Source organism: Phocoena sinus, chromosome 14 (genome assembly GCF_008692025.1).
Source record: "Phocoena sinus isolate mPhoSin1 chromosome 14, mPhoSin1.pri, whole genome shotgun sequence".
NCBI classification, from domain to species: domain Eukaryota; kingdom Metazoa; phylum Chordata; class Mammalia; order Artiodactyla; family Phocoenidae; genus Phocoena; species Phocoena sinus.
Genome location: NC_045776.1, coordinates 61,717,551 through 61,742,526, shown reverse-complemented (window position 1 = coordinate 61,742,526; position 24,976 = coordinate 61,717,551). Strand labels below are relative to the sequence as shown.

At 42.1% G+C, this 24,976-nt stretch overlaps 1 protein-coding gene across 6 annotated transcripts in view; it reads right to left on the bottom strand.

Annotated features, from left to right (window-relative positions):
- The window catches only part of CEP192 (centrosomal protein 192), a 94,502-nt gene that overhangs the window by 41,794 nt on the left and 27,732 nt on the right, over positions 1–24,976 (bottom strand). For 4 of the 6 annotated variants that reach the window (XM_032654090.1, XM_032654091.1, XM_032654096.1 and 1 more), the window contains exons 11-20: positions 19,996–20,060; positions 18,909–19,118; positions 16,597–16,723; positions 15,871–15,989; positions 11,358–12,186; positions 11,141–11,267; positions 5,170–5,341; positions 3,259–4,135; positions 2,157–2,305; positions 490–726 (exon numbers count right to left, since the gene is read on the bottom strand). In XM_032654090.1, the coding sequence (XP_032509981.1) occupies positions 490–726; positions 2,157–2,305; positions 3,259–4,135; positions 5,170–5,341; positions 11,141–11,267; positions 11,358–12,186; positions 15,871–15,989; positions 16,597–16,723; positions 18,909–19,118; positions 19,996–20,060 (2,912 nt within the window). The remainder of the gene's footprint in view (positions 1–489; positions 727–2,156; positions 2,306–3,258; positions 4,136–5,169; positions 5,342–11,140; positions 11,268–11,357; positions 12,187–15,870; positions 15,990–16,596; positions 16,724–18,908; positions 19,119–19,995; positions 20,061–24,976) is intronic. The other 2 variants (XM_032654092.1, XM_032654093.1) reach the window with 1 other exon arrangement.

Below are 24,976 nucleotides of genomic sequence, written 5' to 3'. Positions count from 1 at the left end.
ACTTCCAGAAAATGAGCAACTGTACAAGAGGAAATTTTTCAGTGAGCAGTTTTCAGGTACAGAAAAGAGGATAATCTGAATGTGGTGTTTTCCTCCACGCACATCAAACTATACGATGGAAACCAGCTGGAAAATAGGGTTTAACGTTATACTTTGCTTACAAACATCTTAGCGAGCATATCTGTGCTTCTATAAAACAAAAGAAATAATCTTAATTTTTTTGGCCTCGCTCTGCGGCTTGCCGGATCTTAGTTCCCTGACCAGGGACTGAACCCGCACCCTCGGCAGTGTAAGTGCAAAGTCCTAACCACTGGACTGCCAGGGACTTCCAGAAATAATTTTAAATTTTGGAATAAGAAAATATTGAGAGTAATGTTTAGCTCAAGTATAACTTTTGGCACATTCATCCACAAATTCATTTTACCCAAATTTTACTTCTAAGGTTGAACAGCCTCATTAAAATGCCAGGTATGACAAAGACCTGCTTACAGTCACCTCGATCACGGGGGTCTCGGCAATGGCGGTGAGGACAACCCTGCTTGCCAGTGCTTCTGCCTGTGCCACTGTCTCTGCGTCAGCTGAAAACGGCCAAGAAGCAATGCTGAATATACATCGGAAAATCCCAGGATCAGACGGTATGAAGAGCACTTTTATCTCTTCTGTGGCATGAGGTCTTATGATGACTTTATTCTTGAAAACTAAACAAGGATAAGCTGAAAGATCCACCTTAAAAGAAGAGCCACATGGTCCGTTAAGAAATAACTTCGCAATGAAAATCAGGAAGAACCAACTAGTTTAAGATCCCTTTTCATAGTCACTCAAACTACCAAATCTAGATATGTTAGCTCTTGAAAAATACCCAGGCCTCATAACTCATTACCTGGAAAATACAGTTAGTCAAAATTATAAGGACTTTTTTTTTTTTTTTTTTGGCCATGCCACACAGCTTGCGGGATCTTAGTTCCCAACCAGGGACTGAACCTGGACCACGGCAGTGAAAGCACCAAGTCCTAACCACTGGACCACGAGGGAACTCCCATAAGGACTTTTGAAGATATGTTATTTTTACCTTCACTTTTTTTGAAAAGGGTGCTGAAAATGGCAGCACCTCCAGCCTTGGACATCACCCTGGGACCTGTCTCCCACCCTGGACATCACCTGGGACCTGGTCTCTGCAGCTGTGTAACGTAGGGGGTTAGACTGATCTCCAAGGTTCACTGTCAGGCCTCAAAGTCTACGATTCTGACTCACTCCAATCTCTCCCTCCTCCCTGTGAACAGGGATCTTCTTTTCTACTCCCACTTCCAGAGTCATCATTACTTCCTACATGCTCCTAAAAAGGCCTCCAATCTCACCACCTTTCACTCTCAACCCTTTCCTCCAACCACCTGCCTTTCCTCTACCCTCAGGATCAGAGGGGAAAAGCTGGGGAAAGGGAGAGGGAGAGAAGACAGTCTTATTTTATCAAGTAAATCAAGGTTATCACTAGGATGTAAGAGGGGAGAGTAAACCCGTCCACCAATGTTTGTCTGCAAGAAGCTGCTGACCTTGTTTCCCACTCTCCCTACTCACCGAGGCCCACAGGGTCTAGAGTCTAGAACCTCAGCAGCTGTAACTGATCATGCGAGAGACCCCTGCTCTAATGTTAAAACTGTGTTTCCAGGTATTTCAAAAGATCATGTAAGAACATGATCAGATAAATTAACTTACTAAATGAAGGCACAGGCTGCAAGAGTAACTTGTTTCTTTTTTTTTTTTCCTTTGGAATAAACAACAATAACATATTCAATCACATTTAACAAAAACAACAAATAGAGACCAGAAACTTGGAGCTCCAGTCAGTGCTTTAAGCCGACAGCACAAAAAGCACACTTACGTGATTTTATAAACAAGTAACAATGAAACATAATGGTTAATAAATAAATAGTAACACCTGATGAGATCTGAGAAATACATTCAGATTTCCCTTTCACTGGAAGTACCGCAACAAAAGGGGAACCAAGAGAAAGATACGATTCCAACGATTCTGTGCAAAGTATATGGTGGTGGACATGCTCCCTGGTATAAAAGGAAGTACTAATACTAGGCAAAGGAGAGCTCCAGCATTAATTGTACTGCAATCGCTAAGGCAGAGGAGAAAGACACAGAAAGCTCACCTTTTCACCGTTGACACTAACACTGAGGACCCCGATGCTGACCTGCAGCCAGCAGTCGGCAGGATTCAGGACACTAAGGTAGGTTTGTGACGCGATGCCAATACAGCAAGCATGAGGAAACTTCAATTCCTCAGGCACTCTTACTTTCCCTGGGTAGAGTTAAAGCAGAGTCAAAATGCATACCCAACACCCCATCAAAAGCACAACTGGTTAAATGGAAATTTTTACAGAAGACTACCTGTTGACACCGAGAGCTATGGTTTTATAAAGTGCCCCAGATCTAAACAGGAGTCCCCAACACTGCATACGGCTCAGCAGAGACTGGTCACTAATTTTCTCCTGAGGCAACCAGCCCATGAGGAAAAACAATCAAAATTGATCAAACTAAAAAATTTACAGCTAATCAACTCTTAGATGTTATTGCTGTCAGTAATCTCTTCCTTTTTTCTCCTATAAATATAAGCCACTGCCTAATCTAATGAGAAATGATGGAGGCTCTAACTGATTTTTAACATGATGACCAAGCTTTTCACCATTCTTATGGGGTCACTGTGGAATTCCTTCAGAAGAAAAAGAAGGCAAAACTGATCGTGCTGCAGTGGCCATGAGCACCGTGTCAGGAAAGCATAGCACCAAGCTCTGCTCCCAAGAGTGACCATCAGCACGAGCACAGGCAGCTCAGCCACTACGGGCGGGAGCGGAAGGGTGCTGCCTCTCACTCCCACACGAGTCACCCCTGAAGACTTAAAAACTGGCAGGAGACTCCCTCCTTCAGGTGGGTGATTCTATACTAGACGTTTCCTAGTTGAACCAACAACAGAATTCCAAGTTTGGAGCACAAGAGAGAAACAGAAAGACAAAGGCAGTGGGAGTTTTACCTGCGTTAAGTTTTTATGTTTTTCTAAGGCCACTCAGGGACCCTTGCACAGAAATACGTTATGGTCTGTGTTCCAAATTCAGGATAAAGAGAAAAGTTTACAAGAAATTCAGGCTAATCAGTATCTCCTTGAAACAAACTAGTTTTATGGTCCCAATTGAGAAAATTCAGTTTTTAAATAGCAGCAACCAACAACAAGCAGTAGCAGAGAAAAAAGCATCTTACCAAATCCTGACATCACTCCTGAATCCCATGGATCAATTCCACAGTTTGGACCAAGAGACTGCACAGTAAAAGGTTTGGCTGTACTTAGAAGACTCTGATTGAAGGCGTTAGAATACGGGTTACAAAGGGAAGAGGCAGCCAGCAACTCCGAGCTGATGTTCTGTCCAAGACAAAAGCCCATGGCCACAGAGTTCTGGACGTGCTCTCCTGTGACGACAGCAGGATGACAGTTTCCCGGGAGCCCACAGGCTGTGGTGCCGCCAGCCTGGCACCGAGGCAGTACTCCCGAGCTCAGCTGGGCACAGGGAGCCATGGGGAGGGGACGGCGTGCGGAGAGCGCAGGGCCCGAGGTGGGCACGTGCTGCCTTGAGGGAGCAGGGCCGCAGCCCTCGGTGCTGGGGAAGGAGGTCTGGGGAGGGCCCTGGCCAATGAACGCACTGTCAGCAGCAGACGTGTCTATAGGAGTCACACGTCCACTGTCGGGCACAGGCCCCTGGCGGGACACAGGGAGGCGCGGCGTGGCTGGCAGGGCCCACTGGCCGAGGCCCAACTCCCTTGGCAGAGCCAGGCTGACCTGGTCCAGTTCACTGGGATTTGAGGTCACACCTGCCACAGTGGTTTCTGACAGATCTTCACTTTTGGAGGAAAGCTCTCTTTTCGATCTGAAGTTCGGTTTTACATCTTCAAGTTCGCTACTCAGAGAAGCAGTTTCAGTTTCTTTTTCTGTGTCCAAGTTCTTCTGGATAATACACAGTAACGCTCCTTTTCCTCTACTTTGAAATGAACTTTTTTCTCTCAACTTATCCGGAGCCTGCTCCTGAGATGGAACTGGACTGGCCTGAATAATTGTGGTGCTCAACGTACTGGTGACATCACTCTGTGTGACCAAAAATGTTTAGACATTATCCACAGATAAAGTGAGTATTACAAATGCAAACCATGCTGATATACTCTCAAAGAATAGAGATCTACATGATGTTACCTCTCTGAAAAAAGGATGGCTTATACAAAGTACTTCAGTGGCTGTGAAATGCAGGATTAAAAGTTAGAAAATCTGCATTCATTGTTCTTCCTAATTTACAGGACAAGAAACAAGTGGTTTTGTTTAGTAACTTAGTGGATAGGTTTAGGCACAGCTTAGCGGAGGAGGCCTGCACTGCACACCGCAAGTCATACGCAGCTCATTACAAACTGAACACTGTCATGTTCACAAAACACACCTAGGTAGTAAAATTCTAGCTTCTCCCAAGCAAATCTCTCAGACCTCTCTGCTTCCCTCCCACCCCCATGGCCATGACCCTGGCCTGAGCCTGTGCTGCCCCTCGCCTGACAACTCCAGCCGCCTGGTGTCAAATCCTCCTGGTTCTAACCTCACTCCTCAGTGCCTCCTCCACTGCAAGGAGCTTTCAAAACAACACAGAGCAGGTCTGTGTCCTACTTAAGAGCCTTCAAACTCCCAAATGTTACATCCACGATGTCGTGGTCTGGCCTCCCCTCCTCTTCTCCATGTACACGATTCACCGAAGCCATTCCAAATTTCTTGGGGGCTCTCAAATGCAGCGTGTTTTGCAATTCCCTGCCTCCCCCATGCCTGATTCCAGACAGTCCTCCCACCAAGCTTCACTGGACTCGCCACCTGGTCAGATTATCAGTCACCTCCTGAATCTCTCACAGTGCATTTCTCTACACGGCATGTCTTGCACGGCCTCCACCAGACTGAGAGCTTTTTGATGGCAGATGCTAAAATATTTGTACTTGTAGTGCCTACCCAGCACGAGCAAAACACACATACACACTTATTTTAAAGTTAAAAGAGCAACAGAAATTAGGCCTGAACTCGAGTCTGAGTCCTACATCAGTAAGACTTCAGCTCCAGAAGCCTGAGTAAAGAAATAACAAAAGTGCTCCCACCTGGTGGTCCTTAAGGCCATGATCTGAGGCCGTGGCAGGACAGGTGCTCTCTCGTTCAGAAATGTAAGTCAGCCTGCTGATGCTGGCCTGTGGACACGTCAGCTGGGATGACTCCCTCTCACAGGGGTGCTTTTGCAGGTGAGCTGCTGAACTGAAAGACTCCAGGGCACACCTGGAAGAGAGAACACCTGTGCCTGGACTTGTTCATCCCTTCACTTAACATCGTCTACACTGGCAGAAAGCCCTTCCTGCTTGCCTACAACCCTGTCAACCTGCACTACCGTCTGTCCCAGCTGCCATATACAACTCAACCCTAGACTCAATTCTTTTCACCCTTAATTATCTAAAACTGTAAATCATAGTCCTACTGAATGAAGTATCTGGTAAGCTACTGAAAAAGAAAAATGTTGTGGCAGTTTCATTAATAAATTTCATATACAGTCACATAACAATGTTAGCTGTTCATTCAACAAAAGTTTACTGAATACCTGATATAGAGCAAAGAGCAGAGCACTGGCCAATTCCTGCCCTCAAAGAGCAAAGATGGGGCTTCCCTGGTGGCGCAGTGGCTGAGAGTCCACCTGCCGATGCAGGGGACACGGGTTCGTGCCCTGGTCCGGGAAGATCCCACATGCCACGGAGCGGCTAGGCCCATGAGCCATGGCCGCTGAGCCTGTGCATCTGGAGCCTGTGCTCCGCAACAGGAGAGGCCACAACAGTGAGAGGCCCACGTACCGCAAAAATAAATAAAGATCTTTGATACAGATTGTTAAAAAAAAAAAAAAAGAGCCAAGATGAAAACAATCAAAGAGATGGGAAGAGCCACACCACGGGCAGGAATAGGAGCAGTGCAACTCTCGGCTGAGCTATCAAGCATGCATAGCAAAAGCCCCTTGACTCAGGTGTTATACATCTAGAGATTAATCCTAAGAAAAAAATTAGTGCTAATTATAAAGATTCGCTAAAAGGAAAATCATATATCACTATCAATAAAACGTAGGCAATCTTAAACGTCATGTAGGAGAAAGGAGGCTATTGAAATTATGGCACAGACACACAATAAAACACTATGCAGCTGTTTTAAATCATGCTGTTGACTACTAACCATTGACTCAGAAAGATGTTCAGAATATATTAAGTAAAAAAAAAGTTATAAAGCAATAAATAATAAGCTCCTGCATCTATTTAATACATGTGCCATATTCTGTCAGTTAGCCCCCAGCACAGGAGAGGGCCAAGCTGTCCCTCAAGGCAGAGTACAAAATCACACTGTGTGGGAAACACCGTCACAGCCGCCTCTGGAAACAGCTGCCGCACCCCCTGAATACTCTGCCATTTAGTTTCAAGTCAGCCCTTAATCTGACTGAATTTTACCCATCATTTCTGTGCACAAAGTTCAGAATACTCAGGTGGCCATCAGACACAAAGAGAAAATCCTATTTTGAATTCTGGATTTTTAAAAGGACCAAATCAAGACAGCCCTGACACAATACTAGTTAGTGAATCTCTAACCAATGGAGACAAAATATTAACCAAATTGCTTCAGGCCCTCTTTAGTCACTGAATAACATGCACCTGCGTGGGTTCTGTATGCACATGCGCACACACACATGCACACACATACTCACACAGACACCATGGGGCAGCAGGAAAAGAGTTCTGGGTAATGGGGTACGTGCTGAGTCTAGCTCCTTTGGTCGAAATGAACAAATGCATTTAGGTTGTATTACTTCAAGCAATGAGAAGTGAACTGTAAGAACACACAAACAAAAGAAGAGAAATTTCAGTCTGGATGTCAGACTCCAAAGGAAGCCAAAAACTGCCAAGGTGCCAGCCACACAAAACCTCAAGGCAATTCTGGAATTAGAAGCTCTAAATCAGCACTACGGACCTGCTGGAAGCTGGCTGGATGCTGGAAGACCAGCCAGCAGGAAAACTGGTGAGCAGCAAACTCAGTAGATAAAGGGCTCTCACCAGAAAGATGTGGCCACTCAACAGATCAACATTCTGACCAACATTTCACTGTGAATATTAAGAAACTTAATGAGTATGGGACCTCCCTGGTGGCACAGTCGTTAAGACTCCACACTCCCAATGCAGGGGGCCCAGGTTTGATCCCTGGTCAGGGAACTACCTCCCACATGCTGCAACTAAGAGCTCGCATGTCACAACTAAGGAGCCCACCTGCTGCAACTAAGACCTGGCAGAATCAAATAAATAAATAAATATTTTAAAAAATTAAATAAAAAACTTAATGAACTGGAAAAACCTGAAAAAAAACCCATGAAACTCATTTTACCATAATACAAAAGTACAAGAAGAATTTCAATAAAAAGAAATGAATACAAAATGAATGTCCACATTGGAAGCCATGAAAGCATAGCTGATGCTACAGAAAATCAGTGACATCAAGGATAAACACTTGAACAGCTCGGCTACCCCGCAACACAGGGAGAACACATAAAGAAACGAAGATGAGGGACTTCCCTGGTGGTCCAGTGGTAAAGAATCCGCCTTCCAATGCAGGGGATGTGGGTTCGATCCCTGGTCGGGGAACCAAGATTTCACATGCCTCAGGGCAACTAAGCCTGTGCGCCACAACTATTGAGCCTGTGTGCCCCAGCCAGACAGCCCATGTGCTGCAAACTACAGAGCCCATGCAAGCCCGCGCAAGACAACTAGAGTGAGAAAACCTGCCCGCCACAACTAGAGAGAAGCCTGTACACCGCAACAAAGAGCCTGCATGGTACAACAAAAGATCCTGCGTGCCGCAACGAAGACCCAACTCAGCCAGAAAATAAAAAAATTTAAACAAACAGACAAAAAAAAAAAAAGCACAAAGATGAGGAAAAAGAAAACAGGCATGGATGCCCAGAGAGGCAGTACCAGCTGCTGGGTGCACGAGAAGGAGGGAGTCACAGGCAACAGGAAACAAAGTCTCCTCAGTGGAAGAGAGAATTGTGCACAGGAAAATCAGCCACAAGACGCCAGCATGTTCATTTAAGCTGATGAGAAAAAAAGGAGATGAGCGAAAGCAGGAAGATAAAATGGAGCTGGATGCTTGGCCTCGGCAAGAACGCCTATCGTGCAGCAGGAGAAGGGACAGAAGAACGAACCTCAGAATCTGCTGGTGTCCTGCTTCTTTCCCCCTAAGGCTGCAGTCTGGCCGTGGCTGAGAGGTGGGGGTGTGGGTGCAGGTGGCTGACCCGTAGGGAGAAGGAAGCCCACCAACAGTCACTTTAGAAAGGTCATCGTAACACTCTCATTCAAAATATCTGACCAAGTTCATGAGAAAGTTCAGTATCCCCCTAAGATATGTTTCCTACACTTAATAAGTGTATTTTCTTAGGGGCGAAAGAAAAAACAGGTAGGTCCAAAACTGAGACCATCCAGCCCAGCATTCTGTCTCTGATCATGCAGTAAAGGGCAGGTGAAGGAAAAAAAATCATAACAATATGTCTTTATAGAGCACTTACAGTTGTTATTAAATGCCTTCATATACAATTTTTTAAAATGTCAAGATCATAGAAAACAAGATGAAACTGGAAAGTACACGGGGGTTAAGAAATAAAAAAGAAAATACTACAAGGAATCTAGAAATCAGAAATGTGAAATGCAAACAAAATGAAAAAGTAAGAAAGAGGCAGGTTACTGTGGTGATGGCAAAGTTCTATGTCTCTGATTGTGGAGGTCGTTATACACATTCACACCTATGATAAAATGACACAATTCTACCCACTGCCCTGCCCAGGACAAGTGATTGCACAAGTGGTGATTCTGTGCAGCATCTGGGGGAGCAGGGGAGGGACAAGGGGTCTCTCTATACTATCTTTGCAACTTCCCGTGGATCTACAATTATTCTAAAATAAGTTCTTAAAAAAGGGATTACAAACAAAATAAATGCAGATCCCACATATGCAAGACTAGAGTTCCTGGGGTCAGGACCAATATCTTAATAAGTAATTAAAAAAAAAAACCTTTCCTAAATAAAAGAATGCTTGACTCCACATACTGAAAGGGTGCTGTATGACAGGGCAAGGTGGCCATGAGGTCAACATAGAGACATAGCCTAACAAGGTTACTAGACTTGAAAGATCTTATTAGACTTGAAAGCATCTTTGGCATAAAGCTTACAAAAAGATCAAGTCAATTCTGAGGCAAAAACTGTTGCCATACAGAAAGTTTATTTTATTAAATCTATGGATTTTTTCTTTTATGGCTTTATAAAAGATCTTTTATATGTTCCTCTATGGAAAGATTTTAATAAGCAGAAAATTTTACCCAAGCAGTGAAATTATCATAAATGTTCAATATTTTGAAACAAATTGAAATTATATTTGATATCCAAGTTACCTATTATGTGTTTCCCAAGCTGCTCCTGGATTTTGCATATTCATCAGAAATGGTGTGGGTAAGCTAGAGCTAAGTATCCGGGAGAGCAAAAAATACAAGAAAGGAAAAAACCTTCTAAAGACTAGGAACTGTATAACTCATGTCACAAACAAAGGGCTACCCACTCTCCCTAATACGTCAAGGGCTCTGAGAAATGGAGACAAAAAAGACTAACAGTCCATGAGAAAAATGGGTAACAAACATGAATAGATATATGATACAAAAGGAAATATAAAGGAAAGATGCTCATCATCACTCATGATTTAAAGTTATACTGAAATCGTTTTTTTTCACCTATCAGACTGTCAACAAAAAGTTTGATAAACATTCTGTTGGTGAGGTTGTGGCAAACAAGCTCTTTCCTAAACTGTTGGTGGAAAATTAAACTAACACAACCTCTACAGAGGGGTTGTACTAATTTAAATAGGAACGTGAATGCATATACTCTTCGACCCAACAATCTCATTTCCAAGAATTTATCCTGTAATACATCTGCATGCATGCAAAGTAATACAGATAAGGCTGGGATAAGTAACCTTGTGTAGCAAAACATAAGAAGTGTGTAAAGGACCCTCTATTGACTATAAAGAGGGATGAAAATAAGAATATACACTCATATCTGTGTATGTGCACAAAGACCAGAAGGAAACCTAAGAAACCAGCAATAGCAGCTCCTGGTGAGAGGACTGGAGAACGAGGCAGACAATGAGCTTAATGGAGGGAAACACACACACGTGCACATTTATACACAAATACACAGACACATCTGATGAAGCATTACATTCACACTGTTCAAAGTTCTATGGACACACACATATACCTGTATATGTGTAAACTTTTGAAACAATGTTGACTTAAGGCATTTTTGAAAAATTAAAAAGGTCTTATAACTTGAAGCTTAAGTTACCCTACAGGTTGTGCTAAAACGTGTAAAATATTAGGATTCTTATCCTAACCTTTGAAAAAGCACTTATCAATCTCATTAGTATTAAGAACACAAATAATACTGTAAGATAAAAAAAAATCCAAAATTAAAAGTTATTTAAAACGCTGATAAGAAAACAGTAGAATGCACACCTTCAACAAACACAGATGGTAAGAGTGCAAGTCTTTAAGACTCTTTTAGAAAATAGTTTGCTAATCCAGAGAGCCTGAAAATATTCTTATCCCTGACTTGGTAATTTCACTTCTGAGGAAATCAGTTAAAACACAGGAAAAATTTTATAAGCAAAGTTGTTCATCTCAGTATCATTAAAATGGCAAACAAACAAAAAAGGTAAAATATAGTATCACCAGTATCGACCAGAAGCACCAAATAAACTGTGACAGATTCATTATGCAGTCTATAACATTAATTTTCTTTTAAATGTAGGAATTATTTTAATAAGTGAAAAAAGCAGGGTATGAAAATTTGCAAAGAAAAATAGCTTGAAAGAAGTTCACAAAATATTTATAACGGTTACTTCTGAGAGATGAAGCTATAGATGACTAATTTTCTTTACACTTTGTTCCAATTTTCCTACATTGAGCATGTATTTTATTGCTTAAAAAAAAAAAAAAAAAAAGGTTAAGCACCTACCCTGATAAACTATTTCCAGAAATCTCACTAGGAGAAGAATGACTCAGTGGAGAAGTGGAAGGTCGGAAGCTATCCTGGTCATCCTCCGAGCCATGTCCACCACACTCAGGAGAGGGATTTTTCAAATCTACCAGAAAGGTGTATTTTCCAATGAGAACAGAAAAAAAAAAACACTCTGTGTAATTTTTTGAATGTGACCAATTACTCTGACACTTACCGACACTTTTAGGTGAGATTATGGAACGGTTTTCAAAAGTCACATGCTTTTCATTGTTACTTGTCTCACTAACATACTCATTTTGCCTCTGATATTTTCTACTATTCTGTGTGTCTTCATGCTCTTCTGACAGCCAGAGGGATGCTACCCTGGGGTTCCTGACTAATGAGCTATCAAGGGCTGGAATGGATACGGAGGCAGCTTTTTCACCATCACCAGAATCTGGTGATTTATGGTCAATGGAATGTGCCTTCACATCAACCCCTGCACCCTCTCTCTCTCCCATATTTGTAAGAACTGAATTTGAAGAGTTTATCGTTCTCAGTGATGCCTGGTCCACGCTCTCTCCACTTTCACCATAAAAACCAGCTGCTGTGTCTTCTTCTGGCTCCCTTACATTTATGCTAGTAGCACCCAGGTCCACTGCATGGATGTCATGTGTAGTCCGTTCTTTGGACAAAGATAAATCCCAAGCATCAGACACACCAGCTCTTGAAAAGTTGTCCATTCCACTTTCATATCTACTAATTTCTGTTTTTTTAAGGTATTTCTCCATATCAAATGCGTTGGATCCATTACTTTTTTCCAGCTCATTAGGTAAGAAATGAGACACAGCCGAACAGTGCTTTTGTTTACCATCGTCCTGAGAAGTCTTCTCTCGGGTTTTATTTGAAAGTGCCTTGATCATGGCGGCGAGCTGGGAGGGATCAGCGTTCACTGATGCATCTGCGATGGCAGAAGCAATGGTGCTTATCCTCAGCACAGAATCACCACCGCTAGGCAGTTTGCCTGTGTGTCTCTGGGGTTTGCTGTTGATGAGGAAAGTGTCCTAGAAATGAAAAGTTCACATCAGTTCCATGGACAAGCACATATTAGTTTAAGCTTTATTTGTAAGTGCTACATAAGATCTGACAGCAGCAAGAAATTAATGGTATACCAGTTAAACCTCCTAATGAAGAAAGACAGCTGCTATCAACTTGGTTCGTAGAGTACTCGGTCACTTACAAAGTTGGTTCATCAGTTGTTCAAAAAAAACCCTTCAGGAGTTAAAGAAATGCTAAAACTGAATCAGAAAATAATTTAAAACCAAAAAATTGAAATACTGAAATTGAGAAGCCATTGAGCCACAGTGACTGCAATTATGATTCTTGGTAATTTCATTCAATTGTTAGATTTATAAGCAAGACATAAATAGAAACCAGGGGTAAAATAATGAAATGGAACCAACAGCAAAGCAATATTTAAAAAATGCAAATTAAGACTTCTGCCTCTAGTAATAGCAGACTAAGTGATGCAAACCAACTCTTGCTGACAGCAATTAGACAGCATATCCGAAAACATCTCTTAGAAGGCGCTGGAGAGCCAAAAAAGGAATAAAAAACTATGGGGCCAAAATCCAAGAGAAGAGAGCATCCCATAGAGGTGAGCCCAGTCCCAGGGATGCTCTGCCCCAGGGTAGCTGCTTTAGGAAGAGGCTACTGCTAAGACATCAGGAAGCTTAAGAAGCTAAGAAAATCTTTTTTGAAATGATAATTTTTTAAAAAGAAGCTAAGAAAAGCTGCTCTATGGGAGTAAGGGTACAAAAATCAGGTTCAGAGTTTGCCAGTGATGAGGGGAAGGCGGTGACCATGGTAAACATCCATGCTTTAGGACGAGACCACAGAGGGCTACTCCCTAGGAGTAAAGGTGGCCCTCAGGAGGACCGGAGGCCAAGCTCCAATCAGCTCAATCCCAATAACTGAATTAAAGCAACCTGAGACTGCTACTGTTCCTCGCTCAGAAGCAGCCAAAAATCCTGTCTGGAAGATCTCCCATGGCCTCAAATATTTCAGCAACTTTTCCTGTAAAAGTCCACTCCTCTATCAATGAATGACACACAATGTTCCAAGGTAATGTGGCCCACATCACAGAAAAACACAACTGTGGGGCTTGCAGACAATGGATTATCAGAGTCTAAAACACATCTAAATCTAAAATCTAAAATATACTTAAGGAATTAAAAACAACATTAAGAACTCAACAGAAGACTAGAAATTATCAAGAAAGAACTAAATGTAAATTCTATAATTAAAAAATACAATGAAAAATTAAGAATCCAATGGACAGGGGGTTCCCTGGTGGCGAAGTGGTTAAGAATCCATCTGCCAATGCAGGGGACACGGGTTAGAGCCCTGGTCTGGGAAGATCCCACATGCTGCGGAGCAACTAAGCCCATGCGCCACAAGTACTGAGCCTGCACTCTAGAGCCCACGCTCTAGAGCCCCCGAGCCACAACTACTGAGCCCACATGTCACAACTACTGAAGCCCGCGTGCTTAGAGCCCATGCTCTGCAACAAGAGAAGCCACCACAAGAAGCCCGCACACCACAACGAAGAGTAGTCCCTGCTCAACGCAACCGGAGAAAGCCAGCGTGCAGCAACGAAGAACCAACACAGCCAAAAATAATTAATTAATTAAACAAAAATTAGTATGTCTTACAAAAACCTTCCAGAAAATAAGAAAAATGAGACCAGCAAAACCTTGGTACCAAAACCAAACAAGAACATGGTAAGAAAGAGCATCAACCCACTTGTGAACACATATGCAAAATTCTAAATAAATTATTATCAAACTGAATCCAACCATCTATAAAAATGATAATGTATCATGACCCAAGTGGAGAAGAGCAGCTTTAATATTCAAAACCATGTCATGTAACTCACCACATCACCAAAAGAAAAGAAAACTCATGTTCACCTAGACAGATGCAAAACAGCACTGGACAAAATTCAACCTCCTTACCAATTAAAATAAAACTAGCAAACAAATATTAGAAGGGAATTTTAAAAACCTGATGATAAATAAAAATCTAGAGCATCCATCAAATTTAAAGACAAAATACTATTGAAAAGTTTTCCCTCTGAGTCAGGGAAACCCAACATCACCACTTCTATTCACTGTTCTAAGATGCAGTCAAGTAAGGCCAGACAAAGAAATGAAGGTATAAAAATTAGAAAGGAACAAAACTGTTGGTATTCTCAGATAATGTAAGTGCATATACAGAAAAATCCAAAGAATCCATAAATAAAAATGAATTTAGCACGCTTGCTGGATATAAGGTAAGTATATTAAAAAACATTTATTTCTGTTTAGCCACAACAAAGGGAAAATTAAGTTCAGAAAGATAATATTAAAATACCACTTCAAACAATTCAGAAAGAAATCTAACAAATGATGTGTTAAAATCTCTGCACAAAAAAGCCCCATAAAATACTGAGAGGAGGGCTTCCCTGGTGGTGCAGTGGCTGAGAGTCCGCCTGCCCATGCAGGGGACACGGGTCCGTGCCCCGGTCCGGGAAGATCTCACATGCCGCGGAGCGGCTAGGCCAGTGAGCCATGGCTGCTGAGCCTGCGTGTCCGGAGCCTGTGCTCTGCAACAGTTTCACCGTTCTACAGATTAAACACAATCCCAACTTAAAGCTCAGCAGGGTTGCTAGTTGGTTGTGAAAGGTGACAATCTGACTTCAAAATATATATGGGAATGTAAAGAACAAGAACAGCCAAGATACTTTTAAAGAAAAATAAGAGGGGAAGACTTATTCTGCTAGATATCAAGACCTACTATAAAACTACACGATTTTAACAGTGTCATATTGACATAAGACAGATCCCAAATATCCATCAACAGTAGGGTGAATATATCAATGACAGAATATTTGTAATAGAATACAATACAGCAATGAAAATTAACTATTATACTTATCACAGTTGCATCTTGCAAACCTAAGTGGGAAAAAACGAAGAAAAATATATGCTACTTGGACTTCCTTAGTGGCACAGTGATTAAGAATCTGCCTGCCAATGCAGGGGACACAGGTTCGATCCCTGGTCTGGGAAGATCCCACATGCCATGGAGCAACTAAGCCTGTGCGCCACAACTACTGATCCTGCGCTCTAGAGCCCACGAGCCACAACTACTGAAGCCCACGTACCTAGAACCTGTGCTCCACAACAAGAGAAGCCACCACAATGCAATGAGGAGCCCACGCACTGCAACAAAGAGTAGCCCCCGCTCGCTGCAACTACAGAAAAGCCCGCACGCAGCAACAAAGACCCAACGCAGCCAAAAATAAACAAATAAATAAATTTATATTTAAAAATATATATATATGCTACTACATGATTTCTTGTATATAAAGTTCACAAACGGGTGAAACTGATACAGTGTCATAGGTCAGACAGGAGGAAGTAGTGTTCAGGAGGAACAAAAAAATGGCTCCTGGGCTGTGGGCAATGCTCTCTTTCCTGACCTGGGGTGTACATGGGTGTATAAGCTGTGATAACTCACTGACTGTAAGTTTGTTTTATAAACTCTTCGTACATTTATTATACACTGATAATATTTAAAGGATACTTGTAATAAAATTGAGTAAGAAAAATGTTATGCATTTTTTACATGTGACTTTATCTTGATCTTGTATGAGAATTATGACAGCGAGGTTTTAGCTTTCCTTCATGAAAGGCTTAAAATACCTCTGTTTTCCCTTTATTGGCAGTTAATGTCACATCATTTTCATCCACTTGTGAAATACTCTCCAGTTCTTCAGCCTGAAGTGTAACTGATCCTTCACTTAGCTGTGCCTTTAAATCTCCTGTAGAAAATATGTAATATTCAACTTACATCTATACACTATCTCACAGAAACAATCCGTGGGATAAGGACCACTAAATATCCCAACCCTCCCACCCCCCACTGGAATATAGGCTCTTTAAGGACTAAAGCACATTTTATACAATTTCATGATACAATGTACGAGGCATTATACTAGCAAAAAGTAGCTGCTTGATAATTGTTATGTTAACCAAGAAAGTCTGATTTTAAATATTCATCACAGATATTTATCATATTTATACTATCACAGTTCAAATCTGAAAACTTCTCTTTAGAAGTCCACCTAAATAATAAATATAATAGCTAAAATTCATTAACTCAGCAGTTTAATAGGCCAAAGTTAACCCAACCACTTGAACAGATTATATTTCATTTACTTTTGTTTTTACAAAAGGATTTAGGTGAATTTTGGCTGACTTGTTTCTACTTTAGATTGAAAAGGCAATGTGAAGTTACATAAAAATCAAATCTGTAACTAATACTCAAAAAATTCAAAGTGGTATATACATTACTTTCTTCCACATAAAGAACATGATCACACAACCACTAACTTACAGGTTAAAAAAAAACTTCATTTAATCCATTACCTGAAAATAGACCATGGTTAAGATGAGCCATTTCTTTCTCCAAACTGCTTCTTGATACATCTGATTTTCTTATTAGAGCAATAGGTTCTCTCTTCTCTGGTGATCTAATAAAATAACCAAATGATGGCTACAAAATAAACATGCCAATTATTTCCTTAGTTTTCAACTGCTTTGAGAAATTCTAGACTATTTTATCCTAATAGTGGTAACCTAGCTAAAATTGATTTCAACGAAATGATTCTGATTTTTCCATTTAAACATAAGTTGGGACTTCTCTGGTGGTCCAGTGGTTAAGAATCCACCTTCCAATGCAGGGGACACGGGTTCAATCCCTGGTCAGGGAACTAAGATCTCACATGCCACGGGGCAACTAGGACCCCACACCACAACTACTGAGCCCACATGCCGCAACTAGAGAGAAGCCCGCGCGCTGCAATCAAGACCCGATGCAGCCAAAAACAAACAAACAAAAAAAACCAAAATAACATAAATTACTAGAAATGAACTTTACAAGTCCAGACAGGACCTTTTATTTCCTTACTGCTAGCTATCTTTAATCATCAGAATGAATATTGTCAAATAATTTGCCCTTACTAAGAAATCCAAATTAAAACAACCCAGAAATGATACTTTGTTCCTCCAGTAATTGTTACTGAGCACCTGCTATGTGTCAGGCACTGGTAATAATCATCAGTGACATGTCAGTGAGAAAAAAAATATAAAACTTCCTGCCTTCCTGGAACTTACAAGGGTATTTTATTTTACACAATAAATATGTCCTTGAAAATCTGTATTAAGATGAGATACATTCCTACTGCCCTAGATGAGCGTTCAGAAGGTCACATTCACGGACCTTGCTCAAGGGCAGGGAATTCCCACCTGGCTTCCTTCCAGAGCTCTCACGATAGACCTGAAAAGCAAATTCACTAATGCACTCAATTTTTTATCAATCTTCACTCGAGGATTTCCTCCCTTGATCCAGCAACTTGAACCAAGTAACATTTCATAACTAATACAAAATGACAGATCCATCTTTCCACTGTGTGGTGTTTTGTCCAGCTGTTCAGAAAGGAATTCAGTTATGCTTCAACTTCTCTTATAATGTCAAAACCAATCCATCCAGGCAGAAAAATCTGCCTAAGTATTTACTCTCATTCTTTAATTCACTGCATAGACAGGACCCACAGTTCAGTTTCAAATTTTCCTGTAAGTCAACTTCTAACACCCTAGCTGTTTAAAATTATACTCTTAGTGAAATCCTACTTTAATACACACTCCCTCCGACAGCACTATGTCCCTCCATGAAATTCACCAACAGGTCCTTCGACTCTACCTCCAGAGGAAATCCTGAACCCTAGAACTTTTCTGTTTCCGTACTGCCATCCTAGGCCTCGGCCTTCATGGCATCTCCTCCACGTGCTAAGCCTCTGCCTGCTTCTCCTCCTCTGAAGCTCAGAAACCTCCTCCATCCAGCTCCTGTCACACCTGGAGATGGGCCGGGCACCCTGCCTCCAAGCACATCTGCCCAGTTCCCTTGAGATGAACCCGAGCCCTGCAAGGGCCCCTCATGACCTGGCCCTTGTCTACTTCTGCCATCAGACCACCGACCCAAAGCCCACTCACACGAGCTGTGGGCCTACTCTCTGCTTCTCCGATATGCCCTCCAGCTCCCACCTCCAAGACTTTTCTGGGAACACGCTGCCTCCTCCCCACCATTCAGGCACCACCCCAGTGTCCCTCCTCAGACACCACTCTGACCCTCACAGGCGACACAGCTTCTCCTCACTCCTTCATACAATCTACCACTATCACTTGCATTTAAAACTTTTTACATGTACATTTTAAAAAACCAAAACACTCCTATATTTCAAAACATGTTTTTAGACCAGAGGTTTAAAAAATGAATCTTTGAATTCTTCCCACAACCAATGATATAACACCAGCAACCAATGAAACAGCAACTAACAGGGATGGAGTACTTAATGCACTTGAGGCCGTGCTAAACGCTGTACGCGCACTATCACAGTATCCCCCCCAAAACTCTATAAGACAGTATTCCATTCTAGAAATTGGAAAATCAAGGCACAGAGGAGTTAAATACATTGCTCCATGCCACAGAACTAGTTAAAAGACAGAGCTAGGACTGCAGTCAGGGTACAGCCACTAAAAAACTGAAGCTCTTTACCGATATTCCACCATGGAGTCCCTATCCTGTCTCTGCTTTAAAGATACTCTGATCTAGCTACACCATCATAACCTTCAAAACATAAGGGCAAGTGAATTTAACCACTTCTAGAACACATGGTACTTACTCTTTTCACATTGTAACCACCACCAAGGCAACCGAGAGCTTCAGACCTTTGAGCAAAGAACTCTCCTAAAGACAGACGTAAATAAGTGGCATCGTCTTTGTCCAAATCTGATGTGCTAAGTGATCTCCTCAACAGACCATAATTGACTGAAGTTCCCCACGATGTATCCCCTAGGGCAACTGAAGTGTTCTGGGCATCTATATTTTCTTCCTAGGAAGAAAGTCATCATTTCATTTCATTTCTCCAGCAAGCCTTCTGTTCTTCTAATATATAAAAATACAAATTGCACTAAGGAAATTTAAATATTTAAAATGTGGACAAATTCAAGCTTAAGCAGCTAATAAAGGTAATAAAGTCCAGAAAAAGAAAAACTTTTTAATACCTGAGTTATGATATGCATTGTTTTAACATATTGCTTAAGTCAAAGACTGATTGTCATTAATACAAACCTTTAGAAAGGAGTACATCTTCAAATAAAAACGAATAGCACTGGGCTTCCCTGGTGGTCTAGTGGTTGAGAGTCCGCCTGCCGATGCAGGGGACACGGGTTCGAGCCCTGGTCTGGGAAGATCCCACATGCCGCGGAGCAACTAGGCCCGTGAGCCACAACTACTGAGCCTGTGCGTCTGGAGCCTGTGCTCCGCAACGAGAAAGGCCACGATAGTGAGAGGCCCGCGCACCGCGATGAAGAGTGGCCCCCGCTCGCCGCAACTAGAGAAAGCCCTCGCATAGAAATGAAGACCCAATACAGCCAAAAATAATAAATAAATAAAATAAAAAAAAATAAAATAAAAAAAAAACGAATAGCACTAAATTCCCTCATTTTAAAACATGGTAAAAAAAACTATATCTTTGAAGCCTATTAAGGCAATTTTAAGTGACCTAATAAACACTATTTCAGTATGCCAGCTTTTTCTCAATTAATAATTTAGAGTCTGAAGGAAAAGGCAGAATTGTCTAAACATGAGAAAAATCAAGATATAATTCTATACTCACTATATATCTTTTCAGAAAGAAATGAACATTTTGCCTACATTTAAATACAAGAAAAACTCTAAACTTTGGTTAATGTCAATAAAATACAAACCTGCATAAACTGATGCTCTTTATTAAATTCTTCTTCATCTTGTGCAATCAAATCCAATGCATCAGCTTAAAAAAAGAATAAGTTTTATAATTATATTGCACTGAAGCCTAATTAAATACTAGCATATAAATATAACATAGCTAGTTAGGAAAATGAAATATTAAAGAAATAAAACTGAAAGAAGTATGTGAAAGCTTCCATCACAGAACTGATGCATCTGTATTAAGCACAATAAGAGCACGTGGTTCTGAAACTTTTGGTAATAAACACCCTACTGTGATTGATTTCATCAGGTACTAACTTGTTCTAACTTACTAATGGGGCTTTATAATGTAAGCTTTTTATAAAAGATTCACATTAACTTCAGCCTTGCAGTTTTTCACACGAGTTAAGGTACCTGCCCATGAATACCCATGGAATTTCATCTGGAACATCAGATGGACAAGCCACTCTGTAAATTTGTCATGAAGATGTCTGCTGGGATGCCAACTACCTGTTTGTCCCAACACCCAGGACTGTCCTAGTTTTTGTTTTTGTTTTTGTTTTTTGCGGTATGCGGGCCTCTCACTGTTGTGGCCTCTCCCGTTGCGGAGCACAGGCTCCAGACGCGCAGGCTCAGCGGCCATGGCTCACAGGCCCAGCCGCTCCGCGGCATGTGGGATCTTCCTGGACCAGGGCACGAACCCGTGTCCCCTGCATCAGCAGGCGGACTCTCAACCACTGCGCCACCAGGGAAGCCCCTGTCCTAGTTTTTGAAAGGAAAAATCCCACACCCCAGCAAACCCCACAGCCTAGGCAAACAGGAACAAGTGTTCACCCAGTGTCTGCCCTCAAAGTTCCAAATGAGCAACTCAGTTCACCTTAGGGAAACCAATGGGCACGCAGCCCTCCATCTCTAGGCCAAGGCCACAAGACTGGGGTAAGTGAGCAGAGGGCCAGGTGTAACACAATGGGGAGAGAGGACAGAGGCAGGCTGAACAGCAAATGATCCTGCTCAAGGCATTAGAATTTAAAAGGATTTTAAACATGTTGGCTGAATCAGAAAAGTCTGCAGGTTAGACTCTGGACTTCCCATCTGCTGCCCATTCTGCCTCTGCCTGGTGTTTCCAGACAGTGGCTGGAAGGGGAGGAGTGAACAGCAACCCAGAAGGGACAGTCCACTCGTGGCCCAAACAAGAGAGATGTCCCTACTCTCATCAGTCCATCAGGGGCTAACCCAATCCAAACTACCCTTCTGGAAGCCCTGAGGGCCCAACACTAACACCTTGAGAGACAAAATGAGAACAGACACAGGAGGCTGTTTCCAGCAGGGACAGGAGAGCACCCACCAGAAGTAGCTCAGGATTCTGACTTGTCAGGGCAGTGCTGGTTCCTTACTTTGCGATCCCACCACCTCCCACATAAACACGTTCTGAGCCTACAAGTCTATGAACGAGCATCAGAAGAGCCAGGAAGCTCCGGAAGTCACATGCAGAACAGTTATCTTCCACAGGAAATATTTTTCTATGAAGATTCTCTGTGGGGTCCATGACTCAAAGTGTTAAAAACCACTGCTCTAAAGTGTGAAAAGTATCAACCAACCAAATCTAAAAGCCAGGAGAGGGTAGACAGGAAATCAGATCGTAAGAAGGTAACCCAGAAAAACTCAATTTACTTCAATGAGTTAAAATATTGTATTTTTAAAATCATTAAGTAAACAGCTCCAAATGCTATTTTATTATACTCCTGAGTACTTTTTCTCTGGACTTTAAGACTCTTCAATTAAAGAAAAGTCTACAGTGACATTGTTACCACGTATGCTCATCAGAAATCACTCACAGATTATGAAAAAGCAGAACTTCATTTCTTACAAGAATTTCTGCCCAATTTTTTGCCAAATCTGCAACCACAGTCCTCTCCAGTGCCACCTGAACGCTTTTGTTGTTAAATTCTGAAGCAGCAATACCGTTCCCCATCCCTGCCCGATGTTTAAATCCTAGGCCACAAGCAGAAGTGGCAGCTCACATGGCTGAGCTGTCAGAGAGGGGGAGGCAGAAATGGGGAAGTGGGAATGGGGAAGTTTTAAGTTTTCATTTAAAACTACTTTGAGGACTTCCCTGGAGGTCCAGTGGTTAGGACTCCGTGCTTCCACCGCAGGGGGCATGGGTTCGATCCCTGGTCAGGGAACTAAGAACCCACAAGCTGTACAGCACAGCCAAAAAATATTAAAATTATTCATTTATAAATAAATAAAACTGCCTTGTTATTATAAAATTATGCCCTTGGTCCAAGCTTCCTCTTCTGAGTATCTCCTCTTACATTTTCAACATTTCTTTTCCCTTCATATAAAGTCTCCCATTCCATTCACGCTCCACCAGCCCAATTCCCCCTGACTACTTCATCCTTTCTTTCCTCCCATCAAACTTTTCCATAGTTTTCAATAATCATTTTCTCCATTTCCTCACCACCAGTGCTAGTCATCCTTTCCTACTCAGTTTCTGTTCATTCCCTAACCACACAGATGGTTTCATGAAATTCCTCCACTATCTATTTTATCATATTTCTCCTTTAATAGTAACATGCCCACATAGTTCTAAATGCAGAAGGTATAGGTACATTCTGCTTCAATAAAGAGTTCTTGGGGCTTCCCTGGTGGCAAAGCGGTTGAGAGTCTGCCTACCGATGCAGGGGACGCGGGTTTGTGCCCCGGTCCGGGAAGATCCCACATGCCACGGAGTGGCTGGGCCTGTGAGCCATGGCTGCTGAGCCTGTGCGTCCAGAGCCTCTGCTCCGCAACGGGAGAGGCCACAAGAGTGAGAGGCCCGCGTACCGCAAAAAAAAAACCAGTTATTAGAAATTAACCAAAAGATGTAACGGAATACAATACTGCAAGTCTCCCTCATCACTGGCCCCACTTCCCACACCTCCAGAAGCAACCAACATATGTAGCACCCCGTGAAACCCCTCACTAGTTGAGAACCTACTGACCTTTGAGTTCTACAAGTAGCTAGGGAGCCCTATAATTAGTTTCTTTTTTTTAATCTTTCCACTGTATGTATTTAAAAATATGTATGTCTTTCCTTCTTCCATCTCTTTATGCAAATGTTGGAATAAGATTTTAAATAATTTATTTTGGTGATCTTTCCCTTACCAGTACCTAAAGAGCTCCGTTTCCTTTTATTACGGCCACAGGGTATCCCCTCGTATGGACGTACCTTATCTAATCAGTCCCTGTTTTGTACATCCACGTTGCTTCCAACCTTCTGTGATGATGAACAATGTGCACACACATCCTATACATCTGTGCAGGTGTAGCTGAAGAATAGTTCCCAGGGGAACTGACTTTTAATTTCCTTTTCTATAAGCTGTTTACACCCTTTGCCCAGTTCTACACTGAGTATTGGTCTTTTTCTTATTGTTTATTAGCACAATTTACATATTTGGGAAATGGGCCCTCACTCTGTAATATGAATTGCAAATTTTTTTCTCAGCTTCATCACTAACTTTTAAAAACTTTTTACCAAAGTATAATATACATTAAATAGTGTATGTAAGTGTGCAACTCAATGAATTCTCACAATCTGAACACATCTGTGTCGCCAGATCAACACCCCAGATCAAGAAAGAAAACATGCCAGCACCCAAAAGGCCCCCTGAGCTTGCCTCCTGTCACGGCGTGCCAACCCAAGGGTAGCCACTATCCTTGCTTCTTACTCCACAGAGCTGGCTACATACACGGCATGTATTGCTAGTTAGCCTTATCTCATTCAACATGTTTGTGAAATTCATCACGCTGCCGCAAGTAGCTACACATCCTTCATTCCCATTGCTACACAGCATTCCAAAGTAGGTATAAACACAATCCATTCCAAGGTCAATGGGAATTTGGGAGTTTCTAGTTTGGGACTAATACACATAGTGCTGCTACAAACATTTTAGTGTATGTCTTTTGGTGAATATATACACCCTGAACACTGGGTATATACTTGGGTGTAGAATTATTGGGTCATAAACTATGAAGTTCATAAAGTTCACCTTCATAAGATACTGCCAAACAAGTTCCAAATGGTTTTATCAATTCACACTCTCACCAGCAACACATGAAAATTCCACAACTGATGACTTTTCAAGTGACAGGGTCCCTAACCAGTGTCCAGCCTGTGCCTACCGTCCTTTGTAAATCAAGATATCACTGACAACTATAACTTAACCTCCAATTTCTGACTCGTATTTCGAACTACTGAATATCCCCACCTCAAACCACAATCATCCAAAATTCTACCATGTCTTCTGATTTTTCCCATCTCAGTTAATGGTACTGCCATTTTCTCAAAATAACTTAGACCCCAAACCCCCATCTTTACTTACCTCTCTACTATCCGCTGAAATCCAGTCACCAAATCCTAGCGATTTTATCTCCACGTCCCTCATGAGCTATTTTCTTCTCATTCTCACTGTGACACCTCGATTTCTACAACACCCTAAGGAACCTACCATTTAACTGACCATCGAGGCCAGAGGGAGACTCACAAAGCAAGCTGGACAAGCATCTTCAGAGGCTCCCAAGTGCCCACCAGGCACGGCTCAGCACGGAGTCCAGCCCCACCCGATCCCTGGCCCAGTCTTACCACTCTGGCTTCATCTCACCATGTCGCATTACTCTCCCCTTCCCATGTCTTGCCGTAAATGCCAGCCACGCTGGGTTATTTACCATTCTCAAGACACGCCCATGCTTCCTCATCTCATCCTCTTTCTTTGGGTTTTCTATCCACTTGGGACTTCTCATGCCCAAAATATTTACCTGTTGAAACTCTACCTCAAAAGCCACTTCCTATATAAAATCCTCTGCTACCCACTCACGCAAAAGTTTTTCCTCCCCTCAACTCCAAACGATGCTGTTGTTCTGTATTCTCATCTTATCCCTCTTAGCTGATGGACAGTTTCCTAAGGGCTGGAAACATGCCTTATCGACTGATCTCTGTACTTCCACATCAATGGACAT